Here is a 19,257-nt window from a genome sequence, read left to right as displayed (position 1 = left end):
ATAATTTACACGCTTCTTTCTCAGGCTGCTGTGGTCTTCAGTACTGGAAGTCTTCCAGGACTATAGACTGATAATGATTGGATTTTCAAATAAATTTCAGTTTAGTCTGACAGATTGTAATTTATGAATTTTTGTAGAGATGCTGCAGTAATTGGCTCCTGGAAACACATTTCCGAGATGATATAGCCTTGGCTTAAAATGTTATGGTATGGGATGTGCTATTGGATCCGACTCGTGTTCTTGCCAAATATGCTTTATTTTAACTCTAATCAATCAATGATTGCTAGATGTGGTACCATAAGTTAGACGATCAAAAAGATTTTGGTCGTTGAAGTTATGTTTTACTTACAGATAATTCTGGTTCCATCTTCCAAGAAGACAGTGTCAGACCATACATAATTCAGAATGTTTTTCATCTCTTAGAAGCTTAACGTATCTTACATCAATCTTATGAGATACTAGAAACAGCCATTTGAAATCTTTCCTATTTGATACTATTCTATATACAGGCTATTGTTCCTGCCCAGAATAGATGCACTCAGTGCTGATTATTATATTGTCTTCTGTACCTACTTTTTCTTTCAAACCAATTACATCTTATATTATGTAACATACCTCATAAATTTCATTTTGTTGTCTGGTGCAATTTAGATGAAGAGCTGTGTATATTATTATATCAATAACAATTTATTTCAATGTCTTTGTGTATCCCAAGACTTTCAAAATTAAAACTTAAATTTTCTATATTATATTAGGCCTTGTTATTTGCAAGTAATCATGGCTACGGACAAATAGTGAGATTATTATTAGATAATGGAGCCGATCCTACGATAAAAACAATTGATGGACAAAATGCTGCAGATCTAGCTTATTCTAAAGGATATAGTCAAGTAAATATCTCTTTATATTAATAAAAATAGTTTATTAAGAAATATATTCTTACATATAATACAAACTTTTACTTGTTTAATAATAATTGAAATGAATGTTTGTGCTTGTGATGGTAAATTGTTTAATAAAATGATTAATAATCTGTTTTAAGTAATTTCTATGGTTCCTTAGATAATATTACAGTAACCCCTCATTGTATCATGCATGTTGCTTGACAAATTGAACAAGTAATATATCAGATAGTGTGATACAAGCAGTGTATTTATTCGCCTGTTTTTTTTTTCTTTCTATTTTTGATCTCCAAACAACGATAGTTTCAAGGTTAACCACTCTACAGTGACCAACGGATATATCCGTCAAGGGCAATCGTGTGGCAGTTGTGAATGACGGATATATCTGCAAAATTCTTTTGTGGATATCGCCAAAAACTACCGTAAAAAAAAATTGACATAAAAAAGGAATTATGTGACAATAAAAAAAGACTCTACTAGATATAACTGTTTACAAAATCTTTTTCCAAAACGGTAATGAGAAAAAACGCGTGGGAAAATGCTTAAATTTCCCACGTTTATTCTCCACTACACAGGGATAGCACCATACCTGACTAACCCACTGCAGAAAGGTTAATGATTGGATGTCAAGAGATTCAACGGAAACTGATTATTTTAAAAATTATTGGCTTATATCAATTTGTTTTTTGTCTTTCAAATACAAAAGAATTTATCTGAACGAGTGATATAATGAGGGGCTACTGTAATTTGAATACTGGCATTATTCTAACATCAGAAAAGTGATGAGAGAATTACAAAAATATAATTTAAATTTTGCATTGTTTGCACAATTTGCTTTGGTTTAATTTTAATTAGTTGACAGATTAATTTCTAAAATGTTCATATTTTGAATTGTCAGTGCTATGAAATTTTTATTTAGCGTTTGATTGCACGTCCCTGAAGTAAGAATTATGCATCTTGCATTTACTCATCCATAATTTTTATTTTGAGAGAAATAATATTACAGGCATGGTCAAATGCAACTCTTTTTGAGTTGTATGCGGCTCTTGCCGAAAGTGTTAATTTCTGTTTTTTATTATTGTTTTTACAATTTTATTTTTATAATTTTGTGAAAATATGTTTGTTAAAAAAATTCAGTATTTGTTTTATATTATATTTATATTACGTAATAAAATCGCGCGCCTTACCATACTATCTGCCACGACAGTACAGAACTGCGACTCCCGTGCATTTTGCAAAACCTACATTTCGGCTCCCACTGAACTCTTGCTTGCCCACTCCTGTAATATTACATCGATTTTATTATAAAGTGAATTGTCTGAAAATCTTTATAAACTTGGAGTTGATTTTAAGAAATTTTCAGGATAAAATTTTGTGTAAACATTTATATTGGAGATCTAAGTGAATATTTGTTGATTTTAATTTAGTAAAGTTAACTTATTTTCAACATGATAAAATGCTTTTAATACTTAATTACATTTTAGATTGCAGAAATTCTGACTGAAGCCTTCGAAAAGGAATATAATGATCCACACAAAATTCACGAGAGAGTCAGATCTAGTTGTGTGAGGTTTGTATGTTTTTAATGTATTAATAAACCTATAAAAATACCAAAAAGAAAATGAGATTTTTATTTTTTATTTTTTTGTTTATTATATCAATATATACACAAGTTTTTTTCATCTACACAGTAATTGTTTAGTTAACTTTAGAATGCATGTTTTAAAAATATCATTAAATGTGAACATATTTACATTTTTACTATATGTATTTGAATCTCCAAAAATTACAAGACTGAAGATGGCAAATCATGTATAATTATGTTTATATTAAGCACAGCTGTAGAACATATTGCAAATAGAATTAACTTGGGTCATGAAAGTTTAATGACAGAACTAGTTAAACACAAGGATAGAATAATTTTTGATTTGAATATACTGAAACTACTGTGTTTTAAAGTGATTTTGTATGAATAGATATTTATAACACCAAGATATTTTTAAAAAATTTTGATTTTAAACATCTCGGAAGAAATTTATTAAATTCTAGTTTTAGCTTGGTTTTCAACTTCTGAACTTTAATAATTTGTCAGAAATTTTAACTTTGTATACATTTATTACATTGTGTATAGGATTAGTAAGGAAATTTTTTTTTTCAATTTTTTTCTGACACATTGTAGTGGTAGTTAATTAATAGTGTTTGTTTATAATTATTGGAATTTAATATTAAAGTAATGAAAAACATGATATTCATACAAAAACAAAAATTTCTATAATTTATATGTTCAAAAATATTTGAAATAACCAAAAATATCAGCTTTTTTTTTCCATATTAGATTACATTCATTACAGGTACTCCTCACTTTACGACCGAGTTCCGTTCCAACAACTACATCGATAAGTGAGGAGCTTGCGCCGGGAATATAGGATTGTTGTAAAATTATACAAATTATGTGACAAACTTCAAATTTATTCATAAAAGGACTATTATAGTACGCTATTAGCCTATTATAGTACACTTAGTGCACATGTTGCCATTCGCCACTGATCGACACTCAAGCTGAGAAAGGGGATTCCCCGAATTGCAGGTCGAAACTCGATTGGTCGTAAAGTGAGGAGTACCTGTATTTAATCTCACTAAATGAATTCCTTATAATTCATTTTCAAATATTTTATTATGCTTATAAAAAATAATTAACTAATAATTGATTAATTTATTAATCATTAATGCACCATGCAATAAGTAATTTTCTTGTTATTTAGTTATTACTGTTTGATTTTATGATTATATACATTGTTTATTTTATTAAAAATGGCCAACAGTAATTTAAATAATAAAAAGTATATTGAAGAATACAAAATAAATTGTCTACAAAATCTATTGTTTCAGTTGCCATTGACAAATGGTGACTATGAAATGATGAATTCTGAAGACGAAAGAGTTTTTTACTTTTCAATATAGTTTATGCATTGTTTATTTGCTTGTAATGAGATTGTTAATTAGGAGAACAGTCATCTCGTCTTTATAATATATTATTTTTTCACAACTGATTTCTTTTTAATAGTAATGTTTGTATAACTCTGTTTTGTTTTGTAAAACACTTTTTTCAATCAAATAATTAAATGCGTAGTAGTTATTATGTATTTGATTAAATATCAAATGTTTTTTTCTTAACAAGATTGTTCTGTTGTAAATTACTTAAATTATTTTGCATGCTTTAATTCGCTGGTGGTATGAACATTTCAAATCAAAGATAAAGCCATGTTGAATGTAAAAAATTCATTTCTGTTTTGTTTTATTTGAATTCGTGTAAATAATGCTTTATTTATAATAATTTTACCATGTAAAATAATCATTATAACTGAGAGAATTATCATTGGACAAATAAGCTTGGAAGTTTCTTAATTATACTCTTTGTTTATATATATATTCATCAGTTATAAAATTTATTTTATTTATTTAATAATGATAATTTATTGAAAATATAGTTATTTTAAATTAAATTCAAAAATTGTTACTTACTTTCTAGAAATATTACACACTTTAGTGAATTGGAGCTATTCTTTGTCGGAATTGGTCGGGGTGATTTGTTACCAATTTTTTATGAAAATGAACTGTCTTATAAAGATTTACTTACGTTGAATGAAGAAGACTTAAAAAAGGTATGTTTTTTACAAATGTATGCAATTTTACAGGGGAATCTCCGGCATAGCCACGCAAGTGAGGTGGCCACAAAGCGAGCTTATTAATATTATATGTAATATAATAAAAAGAATAAATCAGTTTTTTAATTTTTATTTTTTAAATATAGATTGGAATCATAGATCCAAATGATAGAGAAGTAATATTAAAAGAAATTGTTTGCTTAAATGCAAGTCAATGCAAGACTTCCAAAACACCAGAAATTCAAAATAAGAATATTCTTAGGTATTTATATGATTTATTAATACAAAATTAATTTATTTTTATAATTGTTAACAAATTTTTAAACTTTTATATTTCATATGTTAATGTAATTTTAAATATTATTGATGAGTTCAATCTTATAAAATCTTTTATGTACAATGTAAATGTATGTTTATATTGCTTATCATCAATTTACTTAGTTTAGAAGATTATAAAAACAATTGTCATATTTTTGTTTAATATGTTCTCTCAGAAAAACATTCATAAATTGTTCTATTGGACAAGAGGTCAAGGCTGGTGTATACAAGTGAATTTATTAAACTTAGGAAATGTCTAGTTCAATTCTTTTTTATTAGTTCTGTTTTGTGCATCAGTCTAAAAACTAATTAGGTTTCAATTCATTTAATAGTGAATTAAGGATTTTTACAATTTATGAATGGTGTAGCGATTAGTCTTGCAGTGAGTTACGAGTGTAGTGATTGTAATCTTGGTGTAAGATAAGGGGATACTATAGATTACCACCTATGGAATTTCAGGACTTTGAGTATATTTCTGAACTGAGGGGACGAAGACGAGTTCAATGATACCCTACTTTTGGACCAGAGACGAAAAATAAGAAAGTTATCATACTTTTTTCGGCAATCGCGTGATGATTGGAAGTCGCATCACTCTCTCCTCTAAACCTATCGTGTGTTTAACAGGCAGTCTGGCCATATATACCTTCAACAGAGACAGATGTTGATCAACGAGCACACCGATTGTCTGCAGTTGGAGTTAAGTCCTTTTTGCACACCCTCGCACTCCTCGACCTTGGGGCTTAGGCCCCTCGGCCACCGACACACTCGCTATCACTTGCAGTTGGCTAGTACTACACGTCGCTATCGCGGCTTGTCCAACAAACCTAACCTATCCCTCCGGGAGATGACAGTAGTCCAACATCATGGTTTGCAGACTTTACCGCAAGATGGCAGTACTAGCAACTACAGTGCCGTCTGCATGATAGCATTAAAAAAGTACGAAGACTTTCTTATTTTTTGTCTCTGGTCAAAAATTAGGATACCATTGAACTCGTCTCAGTCCCAAGTTCAAATATACACTCACTCCCGAAATTCCATAGGGAGTAATCTATAGTAATCTAAGATAAATTCATGGGCATAAGCTCATGCCCTTTATTTTTCGCAAATAAAAACAAAATCTTGTTTTTTAATAAATCAATTTAGTAGTTTTCTATACTATTCCAACAAATTATTTCTTTGTAGAGGTCATTTAATACATGTAAATAAAAAGTTTTTTGAGCTTTCTCGACTCTACTCCAGATACATTCCATCGAGTTTCAAATTTGTAACTTTTTCTCAAACTTTGAACTTCCAGTGTATCCTTAATCCTTTCTGTAACTGCACTATCACAATAACAAACCCGTAACCATTAAATATGCAGTAAGTAAACTACTTTAGCAGGATAAGCAATGGATTAAATATGCAGAAACACGACACATTCATAAGGCTACGAAAAGAGGGCAGACAGTAAATTATAGAGAAAACACTATGGTTTCACCAGGCTGGAAAGTATCGATAAATAAAATCTACAAGAAAACGATGTAAGAGGATGCAAGTGTGAGAGTATAAATATGAAAAGTGTAATTTGGAAGGTTCTACGCACAGGTTTGCTTTGGTAATAGACATTTTAGATGTTTATCAATTTTGCAATATATCGCGCGACGTAGGTTATTTTTACATATTATAAAATGTGTGTTTTTAAAATCTGTATATTCCAAAAATAGAAGTTTATAAAAATCATCTTGGAATATGGATGGCTTTGTTCTTTTTGTGAAATTTAAAATTTTATGCACTTTTCTGAAGACGGCCAATCAAAAGGACTGAAAACGTTAGATTAATAAATGTTAGTTACTGCATATTTAATGGTTATGTGTTTGTTACTTCCAGTATATGTTCAAATCTTTCACTTGATATTTTATTTAGTAAGAGCAGAACATTATTATTTGTACATTTGATTTTTTTAAAGTTTTTCAATATACATTATTCAATTCGAAAATAAAACCTAAGCCCATTATGTTATTTCTAAAGTTACTTAATAATCAATTTTCAAGCCAATTAAACATTAAAGATGGTTCATATTTAGTTTATCTTTTCCTAGTTATCTTTTCCTTTACTGATCTCATTATCCATATCTATGGACCAAGTCAAATCCATTGCATTTTTTGTATTAATTACATGATTCTTTTCCTTTGCTGTTATTAATTCTTCTATTACAGGCATATCTCACAGTAATGTTCAAAATAACCACTCAGTCGGTTTGACGAAACACAAAATTTATATTTACAGTAAAAATGTACAAAATAATACAAATTAGAGTCACAATTGAATATGCACAAACACTAATCCAACGACAACCGACTATTCCCGTACACGTTCGTCTAAAGAAACTCCTTACGACCTCCACAAACAGACTTGTAATTAACAGCACCTCCGAGTCAGGAACAAGTTCGTACTAAACCACTGGGGTTTACTTTCCCCAGATTGCGTCCAACGAGAGAGACAGTTAGAACTTCGGTAACAACGATCCTAATCCGATCCGATCTTCCCGATACGAACTCAGCCGATCCCGATACGAACTCCAGTTCCCGCCGAAACTGCTACTTAAATAGTGCCCGGCGTTTGAATCGTCTGCCAATCAAATTCGAATGTTCCCACAACGGCCGCCAACGGTCACTTCCCGCCGGCCAATCGTCGGCCGGTCGTCGATTTGAAACTTAACGGTTCTTCCCACGGAAGTTTCTAACGGATTTCCCGTTATGAAAGTTCGTTATAAAAAAACAGGGCGGAAATCGCTCGCCTAGCAATTCCAAACCCTACACTCACCTTAGTTCAGTAATTGGTTCCGGGAGAGGCGACTTAAGTCGAATTTACTTGTCATTAGGCTAAACCACAAATAACCATTCCCAGTTCTGTATTTTATTTATAAATGCATTTTTAATAAAATAGATTCTTATTAACCATATATTAAGCTTACGAACAAATAAATTTTAGTTTTTAATATAGTACAGGAAAAAAAGTAATCTAAATTTATGAATACATGTATGTACTGGTACATATTTGTAAATGTACTGTACATGTTTACGATTTGGTGATGTTTACAGTACATCGTGGACTCTTTATTTGTGAATGTGGTTTGCTCTAAGCAGGGCCAGATTAACCAATAGCCAAATTAGACAAATGTCTAGGGCCCGTAATTCGGAGGGGCCCGGCTTCAGTACAGAATTTTTCTGTTTTAAAACGAGTTAAAAATTATTTAAGAAATTTGATAGGACACGAAAGGGTCTTTAACAATGCTTACTAAAAGAGACACTATTGACTAATTGATCAATCTAGCTGTTTGAGAACAGCTAGATTGATCAATTTTCTGAAATTAAAATCCAAAAACGAAAAAATTTAAATATTGGCGTTGTAGTCAGTGCCACTTGATATTGGTAAATTTAACATAAATTAGTTTATTTTCTACTATTGCAAAATAATTTTAATAACTATTTGTTATTTAACCACATTATGACAGATATTGGAACTACCGTGGAAAATGCCAATATTGAGCTCTTAAAGACCACTAAATATGAAGACAACACAGTCACATATGTGACTGTGTTGTATTCATATTTTGTTCGTTTGTTCATTTATATTTCACAGATATATTTCTTTCTCTGGGACTGTAAATCTGCATATTTTAATATGATTTTATGTGCTTTTAATGCTTTTCTGGTGACGTTACAACTTCAATATTTGTGGCAGATGGATGTAAAGTCGAATAAAATGACTTAAACTTGATTTTTATCTTTCCGTACACTTTTTTGACAAACGACGTAACTCGAGGTATACCTGTATTCTGATAATGTTTCTTTTAGATGTCATAATCCTAGCTTCATTCCATTATAGTTCTGCATAAAAGTTCTGCTAGCACTGTGATAAGTTCTCCTTTTTTGACTGACACTCTGTTCTCTATGTTAAAAATTACGAACAGAGTTTTTTGTATGTTCTGTGTCCTTCGTAACTTAGCATGAAGTTGCTATTGAAAACGAGTCATATGGGAACACTTCCTTTGACAGAAAAAGTAGACTTATTTTCTATAATTTAGAACGGATATGCATTTCGGGCTCTACGCCCCTCTTCGGTTCTTCGTTTTTACCAACACACACAATAAAATAAGGACCATACGATTCGTTCTCAATAGCAACTTTATGCTAATTTCTGAACGACATACAACTAATTGAGATTAACAGCAAGCAATTAAATACTAAGAACAGAGAATATTTAAGTTATATATTTGAGATTTAATGTAGAATATTGTCATAATTTTAAAATAATTTCAGCTGTACTGAAGCCGTGATGATGATGTCCAACATTAGTAGACATCTAGCTTATCTTAGAGGTACCATTATTTATTTGAGACATAAAATTCAGAGCCATCCAAGAATATTAGAACTTAGTCAGGTAAAGACTTTTTATTTATATATAAATTGTGGTTTTATTTTTAATGATGATAGGAAAGACATCTATTATAATAATTCATAACACACTACGAAAGAAAAATAATTCCTAAGCTACCTAATATAATAGAAAAATTCAGTTTTACAGGCAGTCTGAAATTATTATTTTTGAATATATATTTATAATAACAATAATGTGTCATTTTTTTGAAACCAATTATTACACATTATGAATGATCATTTCAAAAATTAATTGCAGAAGACTAATGCTAGTAGCAAAACCAGCTTTTGTATTTCGTGTAAACATTACCCATAAAGCATTATATTGAAAGATGTGTGTTATTCTATGAAGTTTAGATATTAATATTAAAAATTGAAAGATATTCTATAGCAGGGGTGGCCAACTTTTGTGCACATAAGATCTACTTTTTATCGTAAAAGTGTGTCGCGATCGACTTGTTGTCATAGGCATAGTCTAAGTGGGGAGGGGGAGTGTGAAATACATACTATGTTTGTACACTGTATTTCAGTACGAAGTGCACTCACTGCTTGTGAGTCGAGTCATAACTGCATGCATACAGTTGCGTTCGGTTACAAATATAATACATTAAGTCAAGACATCGCTAGCGATCGACCAAAATTGGCTCGGCGATCGACTTGTTGGCCACCCCTGTTCTATAGGATATGCCTGTGTGTAGGTACTGTACAGTCCTGACCAAAATGATTGACTATCAGTCGATCGATTGCGCAGCTGTGGAAATTGATCACTTGTTACACCAGGACGTTCTATCTCTTAGCAAAGGCGTTTCAGGTGGACTGATCCGATTTGAGCCGTAATAGGGGTAAGGAAATCGAGCCGGAGGGACTTAAGCGTGCAGTCAAGCGCTCTGCAGGTTGACAAGACTAATCACTAATCGCTCATCGCTTGCCTAAAACTGCGTGTGTAGCATAGGCCGTTTTTCTTTTAAAATTGTAAATTTGCCGCCACTGATCGTCAGAAATATGATTTTATCCGTTATCTTTATACTTTTCTTTCTGTATAATGTTTTATTTACGTTTATTTTCCTGTAATTTGAGACGATACAGCTTTAAAATAAACAGATCAGGTCTCAATTGCCAATAGATTATCTCAACTTTCACCGATTGTCGTCGGTTCCTTTGTAATCGGAGAGGAATAGGACCCTGTGTCAATTTTCACTGTTAAGTGTTAATTGTTTTTGCGGTAATCTGAGTAGAGGGGAGAAGTTACTTAATAAACCGCCAAGTGTTTTATTACTGTTTAAACAACTGCTCCCCAGTTGTTATTTTTAGTAATAGGAGAGGGGTAGATCGTGTGTCAAGGTCAGTTAAAGTTTATTACTTTCGCAACAGGGTGTCATCTGAGCTGCCACCCACTCCCCACTTAAATGACAACAAGGCGCTAAGTGTTTTATTACTATGTAAACAAACTCCTTTCCCTGTCAGAAGTGGGTCAAATGTCAAGCTTACTATTTAATAGTATTGAACAGAATGTTGTTCTTGATATTTAACTATCATTTTGTCAGAACTCTTTATTTTGAATACTTTTCTTATAATTTATTTTCACTTTGGTTATAAAATTGTTTTTATCATGTTTTAAATCCGCGCGTTTTATAATACACTTGTATAAAGTTACGAATTAAAATTGCAATGCATATTTCGTTGTTTTATAAAATATTTATTGATTATACAGAGTTTGCAAAAATGTTTGCATATCTCTTCTTCGTCATTATATATATATTAATAAAATATATTGCCAGTTTATAAACAGATCTTTTTGTATTCAAATATGTTTTCATTATATCGATTATATATTCATATTATATTCAAATTGAACTTTTATACTTTGTAAATATTCACATATCACATTATATTTTATTTGTTTAATTCTATACTACTTGTAATTATGTAAAAAATATTTTTATAACATTTAATTTCTTTTTATATGTTTTTAATTATTTTTTAAGCTATTGTGACCTAATCTACGAATAGCAGCTTCCCACGCATCACATAAAGTTTATTACTTTCGCAACAGGGTGTCATCTGAGCTGCCACCCACTCCCCACTTAAATGACAACAACGTGCTAAGTGTTTTTGGGACTTATTATAAAAACACACAAATTAAAAATGAGTAAATGCATTTATTAATTCAAGTAACAAAATTGGTTAACAAAACATAACGAATCATCAAAGTGTTGCTTAATTGCTAATAGAACATAGCAATTATATGTAACGAAACAAAACGGTGTTAGCTACCGCTAACAAAAAAGAAAAAAAAACGCAGATGGAGGGGAGAGGTTTAGAACCTCGACCACAATCCAACTCTCTCAACGACCTGATTCAGTCGCTCGGGCATGCTTTCCACAAGTGTGTGACAAAGCATGTCCTCGCGAAGCTTCTCCCAACGACTAGAGACAATGTCCCAAAGGTCGTTGGGATTGGCAGCCTGAATGGGTTCGTCAGTGAGCTTGGCCCAAAGATGTTCGATTGGGTTGAGGTCCGCCCCTCTCCCCGGCCATCCCAGATCCACTACTTGTGGATGGTCGTCTATCCACCTCAAAACGATTCGCGATGTGTGGACCGGGGAGCGGTCTTGAACAAAAAAAAACCGCTTATCGCCATAGACGGCCCTTACCGTCGGTAGTAATACTTGATCTAAGATCTCGACATACTGCACGGCGGTGAGATGACCGTCTATGCGAACCAACTCCCCGGGACCCGCATCGCTCATCCATCCCCAGACGCCTGTAAACAGAAAAAGCAGATAAGTTGTCATGTTTAAAGAGGTAATGACATATATACACGAAAACACCACATTAAAAACACTCACCTAGCGAAAAACGCCCACTTCTTTGGGTGGGCCACACATATTTAGGATCATGGCGGGTAGCTGGTGGCCGTCGAACCAAAATCGGCCCACTGCTACTTGAGCAAAATACTTTTTCGTCACTAAAAATGACGTTCGACCAATCCGCCTTTGTCCATCGGGAATATTGTTGCGCAAATCCAAGTCTATCCATTTGATTTGTGACACTTAAGAGTTGCTTTTTAGCGGCAATTCTTCCGAAGAGATTTGCTTCTCGCAACCTATGAATAAAATAAAAATGTATTATCCTGCTTCCTACATTTCTGTATATGCAAGAGCACGTTAATAGAAATGTCTGGCGGTTCGTCTTATCGATAGAAATATATTTCGTTGCAATGTTGGAATATTATACTACAAATGTTACTAACCTCCGCTTTACTGTGTTTACTGACACGTTCAGGTTCACTGCAGACCTGAGAGTTGACGCCGTGGCGAACGGATTCGCCTCGCTTTCCGCCTTGAGTCGGGGTCGTCAGGTGCGGTTGGCCAGATGAGTGTCCAGGCGACACTGACTCAGTCTCTCTGTACAATTTTAAGATGCGCGACACGCTTCTTGGAGAAATACGCAGGCATTCGGCTATTTCGGATATTGACTTTCCATCCTCTTGATGGCTGATCACCAGTTGACGAATTTCGTTTACTATAGGCTTCGGCATGGCGAAACTATTAATCCCGCACTTCAGCAAAGGCTTTATATACTATCGCTTCGCCTCGACAAGTGTATTTAATTTCAGGGTAACAGACATAAATAATATAGAGAAAAAAATCTGTCATTATTTACTGTGTATGTCTCCTTCTAATTACTGCAGGTCTTCACCTCGAATTTTCTGATAAATGCAACACATTATGTAAATGAGCACTCATTTGCATAATGTGTTGAAGGAAAAAAGGCAAGTTTAGAAGAAAAATTCAGAAGGAAAAATTGATGAGGAGAGATGTGGAAAAATGTATAGCTTTTGATTATTGAAATAAATAATCATTAGAAATTTTAAAAAGTGTGTATATTTATTTTGTTTGAGTATGTCGAAAATAGTTCCTGAATGGCATCTTTCCCGGATAAACAACTTTAGAGGCAACTTTACGTGTGCAATGATGGCTTTCCCAAAAAAACTCTATGTGATGCGTGGGAAGCTGCTATTCGTAGATTAGGTCACAATAGCTTAAAAAATAATTAAAAACATATAAAAAGAAATTAAATGTTATAAAAATATTTTTTACATAATTACAAGTAGTATAGAATTAAACAAATAAAATATAATGTGATATGTGAATATTTACAAAGTATAAAAGTTCAATTTGAATATAATATGAATATATAATCGATATAATGAAAACATATTTGAATACAAAAAGATCTGTTTATAAACTGGCAATATATTTTATTAATATATATATAATGACGAAGAAGAGATATGCAAACATTTTTGCAAACTCTGTATAATCAATAAATATTTTATAAAACAACGAAATATGCATTGCAATTTTAATTCGTAACTTTATACAAGTGTATTATAAAACGCGCGGATTTAAAACATGATAAAAACAATTTTATAACCAAAGTGAAAATAAATTATAAGAAAAGTATTCAAAATAAAGAGTTCTGACAAAATGATAGTTAAATATCAAGAACAACATTCTGTTCAATACTATTAAATAGTAAGCTTGACATTTGACCCACTTCTGACAGGGAAAGGAGTTTGTTTACATAGTAATAAAACACTTAGCGCGTTGTTGTCATTTAAGTGGGGAGTGGGTGGCAGCTCAGATGACACCCTGTTGCGAAAGTAATAAACTTTAACTGACCTTGACACACGATCTACCCCTCTCCTATTACTAAAAATAACAACTGGGGAGCAGTTGTTTAAACAGTAATAAAACACTTGGCGGTTTATTAAGTAACTTCTCCCCTCTACTCAGATTACCGCAAAAACAATTAACACTTAACAGTGAAATTGACACAGGGTCCTATTCCTCTCCGATTACAAAGGAACCGACGACAATCGGTGAAAGTTGAGATAATCTATTGGCAAGTGAGACCTGATCTGTTTATTTTAAAGCTGTATCGTCTCAAATTACAGGAAAATAAACGTAAATAAAACATTATACAGAAAGAAAAGTATAAAGATAACGGATAAAATCATATTTCTGACGATCAGTGGCGGCAAATTTACAATTTTAAAAGAAAAACGGCCTATGCTACACACGCAGTTTTAGGCAAGCGATGAGCGATTAGTGAGTCTTGTCAACCTGCAGAGCGCTTGACTGCACGCTTAAGTCCCTCCGGCTCGATTTCCTCACCCCTATTACGGCTCAAATCGGATCAGTCCACCTGAAACGCCTTTGCTAAGAGATAGAACGTCCTGGTGTAACAAGTGATCAATTTCCACAGCTGCGCAATCGATCGACTGATAGTCAATCATTTTGGTCGGGACTGTACATACTGAGAAAATTACACTAGTATTTCTTTCCATTTTTAGAAGAGAATGTTGACTGACTCTTACATTCTATACGCATTTCAAAACAGATTGATGACAGAAAAAAAAATTTCCAAAATTTTCTCTTTTGGCATCAATATGAATTGATTGAAACAAATCAATAAAATAGATTTTGGTTTTGCTAAGAACAATCTTTCAAATGTTTCAAAAAGATGACGATAAAGTCAATTCTTAGTGTGTAGAATTTACTTTCAAATGCTAACTTCTCTTATATATGTTTATTTTATTCACGTCATAATTCAAAAATAAGTATACATGTTGTGTTAAGAATTGTTCGTTATTCTAATGTTGTTATTATTTTTCATACAGCAACCGTTTAACGTACAAAATTTAATTAAAGAAACCGAACAAAGTATTAAAAATGCACATAATCTCTACGAAGAACTGAAATTTCTTGCAATGTATTTGAAGAAGGTATGCTCGAGTTTTTTTATTACATAATAGAATCGATAAAGTAGTTAAAATTGGAACAATTACTAAAATTTCAGCTTCGAGACGACACATACGTACCGGCGGACGTCATAACAGAAGTGGTCCGTCCCGCCTACAAACCGACAAAATGGGAATTTGGATCGGTGTCTTTTTATCTTTTAGGACTGACCAGTTTATCTTTAGTGTTTGGAAGTATTTGGTGGAGATTTCCACATTTCTTTCATAAATATTTGTTGTTAACAGATGTTATTAAAAAGATTGTAAATAGATAAAAGAAATTTGTTTTTAATGAAGGTGTAATAAATTCTTTTTAATATATTTTTTTATGAAATATGTTTTCAATTCACTCAAAATCTCTCAACTGTCTACAAAGGGTTGCATTATAGGTTGCAAGTAGTATACCGGCATTGCCATCCTACATGCCTCCTGTATCTGTCTGATGCTTTTAGGTGGTCTGGCAAGAAAAATAAATCGACAGAGTCAAGTCTGGGGAACACGGTGCTGGTGTACATACTCCATTCTGGGAAAAATGTATGGTACCTTATCAGTTCATACAATGTGCTCAAACAGCTGCTGCTAAATTTACACTGGGTTGAATTTGCACACTGCACCAGTATAATCAATGTGTTACCCCTGCATGTTGTGCATGCCACGGTGAAGTAAAATTTGGTGTATTTGTGTCTGTTGTAATCCCCTTTGGCTGGCTGGTCTATGTATGTTTGTGTGTGGATGTGTGTGGAAGTATGCCAATACTATCAGTCTGCCCTGAGCAGCATATTAATATATTCAGAATTGTGTTTAGGTCTGGATGCAGCCGGAAAGCATTAAAGCAAGCCGATAAATCTTACTCGTTTAACACGTTTCGTTCTGTAAGAAAGCAAACAGTTCTACTGGAACGAAACAAATGCAGTACTTTAGTCAAATACTTCTTAACTAGTTCCAATATTAAGAAAAGAAAATATCACGCCGATGTTTATGATTCTAAATTTTGGAAATTAACTGTATAACTCTTTTAAGAGACATTTGAATTGAAAAATTTTAAATTTACCAAATAATGTAAAATAAAACAGAACACGCAAAATAATTGTAGAAATTTTATTGCTTAAAATTTTAATTATTATGATTATGTATACAGTGAATGCATAGTTCTACTCCAAAAAAAATTTTTAAAAATAATGTATCTGGTTGTAAAAGTAAAATTTAGACATTTTGATTTTTTTCTAGAGATGACTGGAAAAAATTGTTCTAGAACATTCAATGTGGGCATATAAATAGAGTAACCAGGGGACATTTACCACATATTTCGTCGGAAATAGACTCGTCAGCAATTTCTGACAGTATGAAACTTTTGAAAGAACACATTTGCAAGCTGTTGCTCTGTTTCTTCAAAAGTGGTCGCAACTCGACAAAAGTTCACAATCTCATCTGCAAGCAGACTTGCTACAACTGGTTCAAGAAACTCAAGGATGGCGATTTCTTGCTTCTGGATAAACCCCATCCGGGCAGTGATTCCACTGGAGAAAAAGACGACCTTAGAGAAGCTGGCCGGTCTGGGCCGAGAGGTTTTGCCTCGTCCACGTTATGGCCCAGACTCTGCACTAACCGACCGTCATTTATTTTGCAGCCTATAGAACCGTATTGCCAATGTATGGTTCAATGTCAATACCCAATGCTCGAGGCTTGCTTCAAAGAAAAACTCCAGTCATTCTATGCTTGCAGGAATGAAAGTTTTTGGCAAAGGTGGAGAGATGTGATCGACATTGACACGAGACTGAACTTTAATGGTTGTCGAGTTAATTGTCAATAAAGTTTTTTTTTCAAAATGTCTAAATTTCACTTTTACAATTGTCGACGAATCAACAATAGCAAGTCGAGGCCGAAGTTTTAAACATGAAAACGTGTACGTCGGACGTTCGGCACCGCTTTTCAGTAAACCTAGAAGTTTGACGATGGCGTTTGGAATGTCGAGCACAATTCCACAGAGACATTGTCAAACTTCTAGGCTTACGGGAAAGCGGTGCCGAACGTCCGACATACGTGTTTTTGCGTTGAAAACTTCGGCCTCAACCTTCCCAATATTAGAGCACGTGTATTACTAATATTGTTGGATCATTATAAATCTTAAATAAATATAAAGTTCTTATACATGTATGATAAAATGTTTTTAGAAGAGATGGAATGACTACCTATTTTTCTAATTTCCAATCAATTATCATTTACATATCTGGTCTATGGCTACTCCATCTTTTTATTAACAGAATTTCATAAGAATGGAATGAAATTTATTTGCTATTAAACAAATTTTGCATTTACCTTATACTAGTGTTAGCTTAGTCTTCCCCATATTCAGAAAGTAAATAATCAAAATACTTTAATAATTATATTTTATCTGATTGGTTATACCTTATTTTTAAAGTAGATATTTCTCTTATTGATAGTTAACAGTACGATTAATATCGAACATATGCTTCACTTTGATTACATGCAATATAAAAAAGTTGTAAATGTATGCTTAGTAATTGATAAACTTCTGTAATCGTACATTTTTAGCTTGATTTTATTGGTGTGGGGAAGGAAATCTTTTGTATTAGGACATTTCCTAATTGTAAATAAATTAAATTTCCTCTATTCTAAGCCAAACTTTTTTGGCTGTCGTCGCAAACAGATGTGATATACTAATTTGTGTTTACCCGCCGTACCGCTCGACATTCGCAATTGGTTCGCACGAGTTCTGCTGGTAGTCTGAACATTTCATTTAAATTTCTTTTTAATATTAAAGAGCAGCATTAAAATAAATTACCTATTTCCATGCTCTTTTGCATATTAAATATTTATCTGATGGAGCTATTTAAAATCAATTTTATTGTATTTGATATAAAAGAAGAAAACTTAAGAAAATCTCTGCAATTTAATTTTAAGTCACGATGCATAGAAATATCACAGAAGCTGGAACATTATGTACAAATTGACCACACAACTTCCAGCACAAAACTCAATCCAAAATGTATTTAGCACATTACCTTGAAACTTTTAGAATGCCTAGAAGAGAATATTCGAACAACTTAAAATATATGGAAGCTCGGTACACTATAATTCTGTTGTGTTATTTCACTGACACACACCCTTAAACATTTTGTGTGTAATTTTCCCACGCTTTTTCAATTTAAATTTGATAGTTTTAAAATTATATAATCAAATATTTTATTTCAAAGTTACCGACTTCTTCCAGAATGCCCCGTAATTACGTTATACTATTCTGTAAATTAATTTTATTAAAATGTGAAATCACAAAAAATTTTTATCATTTAATCCATTATTACATACTAGCAGATAAGCCCGGCGTTGCTCGGGCAAAAAGTAACGATAGCGAAGATTAAGATTATTACGTTAGAGCCAATCTTACCCGTTTTCGCAGAATGCAAGAATTAGGTCCCCCGTTTCCAGACTAATTAGAGAATTTTTAGATGGGTCTAAAAATATGTTCGATTTTCCGCAAAAAACCGCATCCGCACCTATAAATCTTGCACCTCGCTTTCTCTTAACACTCCACGGGGGAATTTCAAAAAATCCCTTCTTAGTGTATGTTCTTGTGATGTACCCTAACTGTGTACCAAATTTCGACTTTCAACTCCTAACCGTTTGGGCTCTGTGATTATTATTATTATTATTATTATTATTATCAACCTATCTCGATTATATATATATAGATTAAGACTAGAGACATAACCAATACTCACATATTGGAATTCGTACATTGTTTTGAAGGAAAATAAAGATGGTTCATTTTAAAATTTTGGAATCTTTCTGATGTATCTGTATGTTTTGTAAACTGATGCTCCAATCTCATTTTTTTCAATAGTAGCTATTGAAAAACAGATCAGAGCGTTGGTTTATAAAACGAGCCAATTTTGATATCGTAATCATTGTAATTACAATAAGGGACTTTTTGTAATTGTAAATTTGATCAATTAAATTGTTAAAATTAAAAGAATTTTTTTCTTTTGCAGAAATAGAATTTTATAACATTACTTATGAAATAAATAAATTATATAATACTTTGTAATGAAAATGATTTCAAAAAGGTATAAGTTTTTATTATTATACACTTATTACAAGTACAAAATTTATTAAAATATATATATA

General features: G+C 32.3%; 2 protein-coding genes across 2 annotated transcripts in view; both read left to right on the top strand.

The window, feature by feature from the left end:
- Nucleotides 1–15,432, top strand: part of LOC136988617 (ankyrin repeat, SAM and basic leucine zipper domain-containing protein 1-like) — a 29,631-nt gene extending 14,199 nt beyond the window's left edge. The window contains exons 6-12 of the mRNA XM_067286525.1: nucleotides 756–890; nucleotides 2,387–2,472; nucleotides 4,432–4,564; nucleotides 4,714–4,829; nucleotides 9,187–9,307; nucleotides 14,992–15,096; nucleotides 15,171–15,432. Coding sequence (XP_067142626.1) covers nucleotides 756–890; nucleotides 2,387–2,472; nucleotides 4,432–4,564; nucleotides 4,714–4,829; nucleotides 9,187–9,307; nucleotides 14,992–15,096; nucleotides 15,171–15,386 — 912 coding nt within the window. The 3' untranslated portion in view covers nucleotides 15,387–15,432. The remainder of the gene's footprint in view (nucleotides 1–755; nucleotides 891–2,386; nucleotides 2,473–4,431; nucleotides 4,565–4,713; nucleotides 4,830–9,186; nucleotides 9,308–14,991; nucleotides 15,097–15,170) is intronic.
- Nucleotides 8,190–19,257, top strand: part of LOC136988624 (putative protein-lysine deacylase ABHD14B) — a 147,571-nt gene continuing 136,503 nt past the window's right edge. Inside the window, exon 1 of the mRNA XM_067286536.1 lies at nucleotides 8,190–8,194. The gene's annotated coding sequence lies outside the window, so the exon portion shown is untranslated. The remainder of the gene's footprint in view (nucleotides 8,195–19,257) is intronic.

This window comes from Centruroides vittatus, unplaced genomic scaffold (assembly GCF_030686945.1).
Source record: "Centruroides vittatus isolate TY-2023 unplaced genomic scaffold, ASM3068694v2 contig_1259, whole genome shotgun sequence".
Classification (NCBI taxonomy): domain Eukaryota; kingdom Metazoa; phylum Arthropoda; class Arachnida; order Scorpiones; family Buthidae; genus Centruroides; species Centruroides vittatus.
Note: the sequence above shows the minus strand (reverse complement) of the source record. Positions and strands in the feature narration are given on the sequence as shown.